Consider the following 10,273-nt stretch of genomic DNA (forward strand, 5'->3'; position numbering starts at 1 on the left):
AGTGGAGAAAGGTTTTTCAGGTATGTAGCTTTTCTATTAAAACAAATACACCAACAAATACAAAATACATAAAAAAACATACATTGTCAAGTAAAAGTGTTATTATGTTGACAAACATTTCTGATGCTGACATTTTGTTTAGATCTGAGTAGTTTGGTTTTTGTCATATTCAGCTTGAAAACCCCAGACAGATGAATCCCACTAAATACAAAAGCTAGTTGTTATGACCATCAGCACAAGTACTTGTATTGTGTCTTGGTACAGACAGCTTTTGAATCATCAAGGATTGGTGACAAATTGAACACAGTTTACACTGAATAGGCTCAGACACAAAGCGAGACAGTAAAAGGGATCAAGGAAGGACAAAGTCTAAACAGAGAGCATGATTTTTCAGACTGTAGTTTAACAGAAACCACACTGTTTTGTACACAACACCCCACCCCTGGTATGAACATTCATGGTATCAAGTTAACAAAACAAAATATTTTAAAACATCTGATGCAGATGTTTGTTTTCATCCGAATTAAAATGTATACCTTAGTAATATTTTTGGTCAATATCAAATAGGCTCTGTGCACAAGCATATGGACGAAGTTCCGCTTTAGCCAGATGTCGGAATATCAGTTTCCAGTTTACTTAAGGCGATCACCCGCGTCGCCCAAAATGTCAGTTTTTAGTAGATGTCTCCAAGACCTGCCTAAAATAAGCATTAGTGATGTCCATTGAATTGTTGATGCCTGGTTCCCCGCTCCAACAAGCAAGCGGAACAAGGGATTCAAACTCTACGTATCAAGTTATCTGCACAACTACGAGGGCAAGTAGTTTACTGTGGTGTAAGCTAGTTAGCGTTGTGTTCCTTTTTAGTGTAGTATTAGGCAGGACAATATAATGCATAAAAATTCACCCTAGCCTCAAAAACGGCAAAAGAACGCTGGCTGAGCTGGAACGATAGCACGTCCCCATAGCAAGTGAATTGAAACGAACCTTCGTTCAGCCTCTTCTAACCTGAATTAAGCTTAAAATTCCATAGCCTCAAAAAAGCACCAAAACAGGTCTCCTCTTTTATTTTACTACTGTAACCTCATTTCACAACGAAACTGAAAAATAACAACTGGCATAGGAAGTAAACATCTGGTCTTATACGATATTAATTGCGCTTAAACCTACGTTACGTGGAAGAATATAAAATAATCGCCTTTTCTGACTATTCATTGAATGACGCAGGCCATATTTTATTAAAAAGAGGACATTCTTCTGATTAAAATGATGCCCCACTTGTACCTTGAAACTTAAATGAGTCACGTACATTATATTTCTTTTTTTCCCGTACAACAGCATCACTCATCTTGTTGTGAGTTTAGGTGTTTACTAATGCGGATGAGTATTAGTAAGTAAACCGGAAACTGCAATGCAGACTTCTAGACAAAAGCGGAAGTTCGTCACTACGCTGGTGCACAGAGTCTATTCAGCACAAAATCCTCATAAATAGTGAAAAATCACAATAAACATTAGAAAAGGAGATGACAGTGATCACTTACAAGTACAGCATATTGTGTTTCTGTGAAAACTATATTTTGAAACATTCGGTATTAAACGTAAAAAATTCTATGACTGAAATCCGATACAAAGCACGGCTGAATAAGTCATCAACAACAAACCAAGTCCAAACATAGAGCATTGTTTAGGGAATGTAGTATACCATAAAACACCGAAACAAACTATGTTGCTTAAAGTAGTTGCCTGTGTGCACCAAGTTATTGAAATATTCAGAGACAAATATAGTTCAGACACAAAAGTTTTTGAAATAGTTCAGACACAGAAGTTGCTCATCAAGGTAATAACATTTACAAATCTTTTTCCTCCCACAATTATGGTGGCTCAGACATGAATCTGTATCTCGGTCACCCCCCCCCCCCATTTGTCACACTAAATAATTTGTTTCTCCTTGGATCAAACAGCAGCCAGTACCACAAACTAAAATACTGCATATTTAATGTCTATTAATGGAAAAAGGGGTTAACTTAATAACAGGCCAAATTTTACACACTGGGTCTGGGAATATTTAGAGACCCATCAGAATTGTTACATTTATTTTATTGTGTGAAAGTGTTGAAAATACATTGAAAATGTGACACAAGTTCACAAACAAGTTCACCTTCAATGTAGATGGCTTTCATTTCCTGGTTGCAAAAAAAAAAAAAAATCCTGATTGCAAAAAAGAATTTCTCCGTTTGTGCCTACCAATTTAGAAATACCGGGGTCTCAAGCAATACATTTACCTTTAAGTTATTTTGCTGTTGCACTTGTTTTTCAATCAGGGATTTGGGAATAAACATGTTTACATTTTGTCTTCTCCTTTATGCAGTTGGAATGTTGATATAAAACATAATGAGTTTGTATGGGTTTTTGGATCTGTCTATAACTGCATATACTGTAGTATTACTCCCAGAGACCCCAACTCACATGATGATTTACAAGGAAGTGAAGCACTGAATAGCCTTTTCCCTGGTGACTGGATCATATTAAACATTCTCCATTTGGTCTGCAATGGAGTACATTTAATTCAATATTCAATATATAAATACAAGAGCCAAACGCATATTCCCATTAAAATGATAGAGCTCAAATGGTTGGCAAGCGCATGCATGGTGTATTGATGTTTCACCAGTGAAATGTAAAACAAATAGTATTAATTAATTACAATTGACAGTAAACTGAGATACTTGAAGGGAGGTTGAAACATGAAGGGAGGAGCAGCTGTGTATAAAGAAAAAAACTGTGCATAAAAAAAGGTAAATTAACAGAACCTAAAAAGAGCACTAGGCATTTAAGATTTGTTGTACTATTCAACTTCTCCCATTGACTTGTAAACATGCTAGCTAACAAGCTAGTGTAAATAATTAAATAAGGATTATGGAAGCTCTTCAAATGACTTTTCTTCCACACTCACAAGGCACCACAAGGAGGCGCTGATACGTCACCTCCATATTGAAAGCTTTCTGTGCTACAGCAACACCAAATGATAGTGTACGTGTCCTGAATTCAAGGATAACTGCACTCAGTTTGACTTACATTATGTTCGGGGAAGTATGACAGTCACTTAGTCTCATCACTTCCTAGAGACTCCTTGTGGGAGGTCGGGTGCCCGCGAGCTAGCTAGTTGACTGTCAGTTGTTGTCTGGGGGTAATGCTTTCACATCCTCAACCTGCTTTGTGAAGCCTCAAGCCTCTTGTTAATATTCGTCTTGTGTCTTTGTGTAGCCACTCTCAAAGACGCTGGGATCAAATTCAGGAAAAATCTAAATTAAAGGCAATGTTTTCAAGCCCTTACACCTGGCATCACTGAAACAAGCCCTGTTTCACTTTCCCTAGCTGCTAAAGTACTTGTTTGAGAGTGTTTGAAGGATTGTAAAAAAAGTTTGTTCACAGAAGGTTTCACCATAATTTGGTCTTCATGCTTTGACTTAAATTTTGCCTCTTCACTTCTGTTGTCCCCAATTATGTTGTAGTCTGCAGCCTATTTCCATCGTTATCTGGTTTATCTCACTTATTTTATTAGTATTGTTCATAGTCGGCCATGTTAGAATAATGCATTTGTGTAGAATTAGCTCAAACGACACAATATTTGGGTTTAGAGTCCATGACACAATCACTTAACCTTCATGTTTTAAAAGGAATTGAACCACTCTGTGCAATACTGATTTAACAAATCCTGTAAACGATTTTAAATGAACTGCCAGAACAGGCTTATGGTGGTCAGGTGGTGTGGTGATACCTAACTCCACCGCTTCCTGTCATGCTCTTTGTCTCTGTTATAGTGAATTTAATGCACGTGTGTAGTGGCTTTGCCAGCTTGCATAAAAAATACATACTTTTATTTTCTCCATTATATAGTGAAATCCCCATTGGCCATGACCGAGAAGAGCTTTGGGAACTGTAAGCCAGGAGATGAATAAAATTTATTTTATAAAGCCTGTTTTACATCAGTGGTTTTTTACAAAGTGCTAACAAATATTGAGCCTAAATCCAAAGAGGAATCATCAAGAAGAAGAGATGACTACAGATTCTTTACAAGGCACACACATAGGCTCTTTAATTCCTGGAACGCCGAAATATTAGTTTAATAAACTCACCTGGTGTCCCCAGGTCTGAATCAGTATCTGATTAGAAAGATAAAAATGACTTGATTTGGCCTTCCAGTACTGGAGGTGCATAGCTCTGCTTTATGTTATACCAATTACTGTAGATCGGCAACGCAATATAAATCATACAATGCAGTATGTTTGGGTGCTGGCTTTGAGGATTATAAGTCGTTAAAAAATTAATTCCAGACTTGTCTGGGAAAGATTTGCTGCAGCCTGGTAAATTGAAAAACCTTGAGAAGAATGCTACTAAACGATAACATCCATGGTTTTGCACTGTAATTTAACTCACAGCCTATACCATTCTCAGCAACTGACCGTGATTTTTCAAACCAATCATTTCTCTGTAGCTGGAAAAAACTTATTTGGGAGAGACGGGGGCCGATGGCAAAGTAGCCCCTGGCAACCTGGCCTTGAACACAGAGAAGACCAGCAGCAAAAACTCAACAGCTAAAGAGGACGACCTCTCCATCTACTCACTGTCAATTACTGAATCTGAGGAGCCAAACCCTAACCCTGCCAATGATGGTTCCTGCCAAGGTGGTGCAACCTCTTTTAACCCTATGAAGGTAAAGCCAGAAGTCTTTGAGACGCACATTTAAGTTGCTTGTTACCTAAATTGGGAAAAAAAAAGACCTACACTCTAGAGACCTACACTCTAGAGACCTACACTCTAGAGACCTACGCTCTACTATTGACAAAGGGCTTGAGCTATTATATCATTATCGTCAGATAACATTCTATTAATGTCAATGCTTTTGCTATTGTGTAAACATGAAATGCAATATTTTTCTGAAGATTGTGAAATTGTACTCTCCAGTGGGTGGAAATAACATTCGTAAAAACCTATTGCAAACATTATTTTGAACTGATCTATAAGATTATTAATTCATTTGGATTTGTAATTCAGAATAAATCAATTTGGTCTAACATTGAAATGTGTTGATGTTTTTTTTATTTTTAAATGTATCACTGCCACTCTTAGTATATGTATGTGAAAAAAAACATTTTGTAATACATAATGCAACTACACTCACCTAAAGGATTATTAGGAACACCATACTAATACTGTGTTTGACCCCCTTTTGCCTTCAGAACTGCCTTAATTCTACGTGGCATTGATTCAACAAGGTGCTGAAAGCATTCTTTAGAAATGTTGGCCCATATGGATAGGATAGCATCTTGCAGTTGATGGAGATTTGTGGGATGCACATCCAGGGCACGAAGCTCCCGTTCCACCACATCCCAAAGATGCTCGATTGGGTTGAGATCTAGTGACTGTGGGGGCCATTTCTGTACAGTGAACTCATTGTCATGTTCAAGAAACCAATTTGAAATGATTCGAGCTTTGTGACATGGTGCATTATCCTGCTGGAAGTAGCCATCAGAGGATGGGTACATGGTGGTCATAAAGGGATGGACATGGTCAGAAACAATGCTCATGTAGGCCGTGGCATTTAAACAATGCCCAATTGGCACTAAGGGGCCTAAAGTGTGCCAAGAAAACATCCCCCACACCATTACACCACCACTACCACCAGCTTGCACAGTGGTAACAAGGCATGATGGATCCATGTTCTCATTCTGTTTACGCCAAATTCTGACTCTACCATCTGAATGTCTCAACAGAAATCGAGACTCATCAGACCAGGCAACATTCTTCCAGTCTTCAACTGTCCAATTTTGGTGAGCTCGTGCAAATTGTAGCCTCTTTTTCCTATTTGTAGTGGAGATGAGTGCTACCCGGTGGGGTCTTCTGCTGTTGTAGCCCATGCGCCTCAAGGTTGTGCGTGTTGTGGCTTCACAAATTCTTTGCTGCATACCTCGGTTGTAACGAGTGGTTATTTCAGTCAAAGTTGCTCTTCTATCAGTTTGAATCAGTCAGCCCATTCTTCTCTGACTTCTAGCATCAACAAGGCATTTTCGCCCACAGGACTGGCGCATACTGGATATTTTTCCCTTTTCACACCATTCTTTGTAAACCCTAGAAATGGTTGTGCGTGAAAATCCCAGTAACTGAGCAGATTGTGAAATAGTCAGACCGGCAAGTTTGGCACCAACAACCATGCCACGCTCAAAATTGCTTAAATCACCTTTTATTCTCATTCTGACATTCAGTTTGGAGTTCAGGAGATTGTCTTGACCAGTACCACACCCCTAAATGCATTGAAGCAACTTCCATGTTATTGGTTGATTAGATAGTTGCATTAATGAGAAATTGAACAGGTGTTCCTAATAATCCTTTAGGTGAGTGTATATCTATGTGTGTTTGCATTGGTGTGCTGTTTTGTCCCTGTTGGCACTTCGCATTGTGCCACCTTCAGTATTGCCTATCAAAAGCTTCTGGCATTGTTGACCACTCATTACTGATTTGAACATTACCCAAAAGTTAGTTTTTGAGTCCTGTGCTTTTCACTACCTATATAAAGTATACTGTTTCCTTTGCAATACATTTTAACATTCTCTCTTGTAGTAATACTGTTGTTTATGCTATTGCCCCCACTGCTGAGAATGCTATTTCTGAGCTACAGTTAACCATCAATGCCCTGCACAAAGCCTTAATTAAAAGTAAGTTGTTTAAACAACATATTCTATTTTCTAAATCCTGCAAAATTGTTGCTGATGGTTTGTGCATATGTGCATTGAATGGTACAGCAATAGTTTACATGTATGTTCCTAAGCATAAATCTCCTAATTGATTAACATGTACAGTACTGTATGTGCTTGCCTACATATACGGTACATGTCAATGACCTGGTTAATAATTTGATTTATTATAAACAATTGGTGAATCATGTAGTCGACATCAATTCCAGTAACCGACTGTGGTGACACTGTATTAAGGCTTTTTGATGCTGTTCACCATAGCACTTAACGTTTCATTGCAGGCAGTGGGCTCAGCAAAAAGCACTGCACTGTGTTACAGACGTATGCTAGCCATTTGGAAGTCTTTTAGATCCATGCACTGTACACGCTCGCTTTATAAATCCCTCCTGCATAAGTGACCACCATACCTGACTTGTCTTTTGACCTACAGAGACACATGCAATCAGACCTGGTCTTGGGAACGGCTGAACATGAAGATCTCATCAGAGTTGAGAAAATCAAAATTTATTTACTTTATAGTCCACTTGTGGAATAATCTCCAGGAAGAGCTGATGTCGGATAAAGGCAATTCATTTTTTGGGGTGGGGGTTGGATTCTTGTTTGTTATATTGCAGGATGTGTACTTGTTTGTGATTTACACATTTTGAATGTGTTTTGGTTGTATGCTGTTATGTATTTGAATTATTTTGTAGATGCATGAAACACACAGGTCGTTACTGTAAATATGAATGTGTTCTCAGTAAACTAACCTGGTAAAATGGCAAACAAACACAAAAGGAACATTGACCCACAACAGAACTAATATAAACCTTACACATTTTACATTCACAATGAAGTAAGACTACAATTGCAATATTAATGTATCACATCCTAAAGTTGTGTAATCCTTTGGTTGGAAGGAGACAAATATTATTGTTTACCCTTTGTTTTGCATCCCAATAATAAGTTTTTTAGTAATGTTCAATGCTGAAACTGCAATCCAAATATGATTTTATTGCTGCTATTGCATTTGACCACTAGGGAGCAATTAAGTTACATATACCATGTTTAAGCTAGGAAACTTTTGTGCAAAGCTGTCTGTTGCTGAAGGATGCAGTACCATCAAAGGTTTGGTTTTCACAATGCATCCCTTTACAAAACTTTTTTTTTAATTGTCAGTGTGGGAGAATCATTGACTTATGTTTACTTACTGAACCAAATTTGTATTTAGTATATAATTTATAAATACAAATATATAAATGTAATCATATATAAAATGCAAATACATCTAAGCAACAGCTAAATGATAAACGCCTGCTAAAGTCACTCTATGTAGCATCAAGAGAACTTGTAGTTTTTTGTATAATTTACCTTTAGTTACAATGTATGTTGGTAGTAGGAGGGCTGTAAAAAAAAAAAAAAAGTGGGTCTCTGTCCAGGCATTTATACTGTAGTTAGTGTTGAGGTACCTATGCATCAGTGTTCATCCCATGAAGACAAACGAATATCTGTCTGTTACGGTTGTTACTTTACGCGGTGCCGTCTTCACATTTACAGGGTTGGTATGGTGCAGCAAAATGAATTGGTGTCTGTTTCCACAGATGCAGTGCAGCCAAATGTGGGAAGTACTTATCCTGTAGTTAGCAAGTATGTACATTATGTAAGTACTGTCATGATACCAGATGGAGGCAGGTGTTGTGGTTCCAATCGCAGAGTGCGCCGCTTTTATTGGTACACGGGCAGGCAAAAGGTCAAAACACAGTAGTCCAAAAAGCAGGCAAAGATACAGACGGGCGAGACTAGGAATTGGAGTCAAAGGAAAAGTAGGCTAAAGCAGATCTGTACACAAAGATCCAAAAACGGTTGTAATTCCAGAAAAGGGCTGTGAGAAACGTTCAATACCTCACAATCGGAAGACTGGGAGTGAATGAACTAAATAGTGGGAGAAAGCAAAGGAACAGGTAAGTGACACAGGTGATCCGTATTCAGGTGATTGTGAGGCGGGAACAGGGGTGCGTTCAGGTAGAGTGGAAGGTTGAGTTCTGGGAGGTGCGCTGGTTCCCACTGATGAGTGATGTGAATGGGGCACAGACCTTACAAGTAATAGAATTTCATAATCTACTTCATTGAAAAAAACTTACTATTCTTCGATTATGTGGTTTTCCCAAGCAGCTATTTGAAAATAAAAGCTAGACGTAATTGTAAATCATGATTCAAAGCAGGTTAAACCATAGTTACAACTGTAATGTGACATATTAGGGTAGTTAAATGGTATGTTAAAGGGGATATTTTTTTGCCAATTTAGCATAAAGTTCCTTCTTACCTCAACACACTCCATCTTTTAAAAAGTTTGAGATTTTGCACTTTGACCCTGCTCTTCTATGGCATTGAAAATCCTACACATGCTAGTGGACTGGACCTTTTGTTGTGTTCACGGTACAGAGCTCCTTCCCACAGACCAAATACAGGAAGTGCAGCATAAAGCTACCATTAACAAGCAATGCTTGCAAGTTTTAATTAACTGATAAGATAAATTCATTAAATCGTATTTCCAAGCATTTCAAGTGCAATTTAGACTAAACGGGAAGTTGTTGATATCCCTCTATTAACAATGTCCTTATCAAATTGCCCATTAGCTAGATTTTGTTGTTTGTGAGCTGTCCTCCAGGTACAGTTTTTATCTAGTAGAAACTATTTACATAGACTCATGGCTATTCCTAAAGCCAAAGGTGCCTCCACGCAAATATTGACTAACGGGGGTAAATCCTTTTCTGTTTTGTAAATGTAATTAATTCAGAATAAATGAATTAATTCAGAATAAATGTATTTACTCCATCAGTGGCAAAACCCAAGCCGGGGGGGGGGGGGGTGAATACTTTTCAGAAGCAATCTATTTGTTATGTTTCATTTTGTCTTCCTCATATTCTCTCAGCAATGGCATTAGGAACTTAATCTGGGGAAATCAGTCTCTCGGCCTGAGTCTGCAACACACATAGCTTGTGCTTATATGAAAGTTGGTCATGACAAAACACGCCTGGGCATGCTCTTGCTAGAGTCATACCCAGACACCCTGCCCGCAAGTGATAGGAATCACGACATTGCCAGGCTTGATTTTCCCAGAATGACTCTACATTGACATAGCTTTAGTGGGACAAAGGCAGAGTTGGGCTCAGTTCTGTCAAACCCCCATTGCCGTAATTACACAGCAGCTATCAGCTCTTTTTTCAGTTGTCATATTAATATTATACATTACCATACATCAGGCTTGAATGAATCCTTAGCGTCAGAAGACATACCTTACACCTACTCCTTTCAGATTTAGCATGTAGGAAGAACATTGCGGACCTCTGTAAGCTCACTTAATAAGAGCATGGTGCTGGTAAAGCCAGGGTGGTGGGATTGATTCCCGCTGAGGACCAGTAAGAAACATGTGAAATTGCATGCAATTACTACTGCAAGTCACTTTGGATAACAGAGTCTACTAAATGGTATAGAAATGAACACCCATAGGCATTCCCGTCCCATTATGGCAGTTCATGTTGGTA

General features: G+C 38.4%; 1 protein-coding gene across 10 annotated transcripts in view; it reads left to right on the plus strand.

The window, feature by feature from the left end:
• Window positions 1-9,506, plus strand: part of mlip (muscular LMNA-interacting protein) — a 31,630-nt gene extending 22,124 nt beyond the window's left edge. For 7 of the 10 annotated variants that reach the window (XM_020047644.3, XM_020047641.3, XM_020047645.3 and 4 more), the window contains 3 exons: window positions 4,493-4,711; window positions 5,772-5,828; window positions 7,180-9,505. In XM_020047644.3, coding sequence (XP_019903203.2) covers window positions 4,493-4,711; window positions 5,772-5,828; window positions 7,180-7,284 — 381 coding nt within the window. In that variant the 3' untranslated portion in view covers window positions 7,285-9,505. Of the gene's footprint in view, window positions 1-4,492; window positions 4,712-5,771; window positions 5,829-7,179 lie in introns of all 10 variants that reach the window. The other 3 variants (XM_020047646.3, XM_020047638.3, XM_020047640.3) reach the window with 3 other exon arrangements.
• The last annotated feature ends 767 nt before the right edge of the window (window positions 9,507-10,273 follow it).

Source organism: Esox lucius, chromosome 6 (assembly GCF_011004845.1).
Source record: "Esox lucius isolate fEsoLuc1 chromosome 6, fEsoLuc1.pri, whole genome shotgun sequence".
Classification (NCBI taxonomy): domain Eukaryota; kingdom Metazoa; phylum Chordata; class Actinopteri; order Esociformes; family Esocidae; genus Esox; species Esox lucius.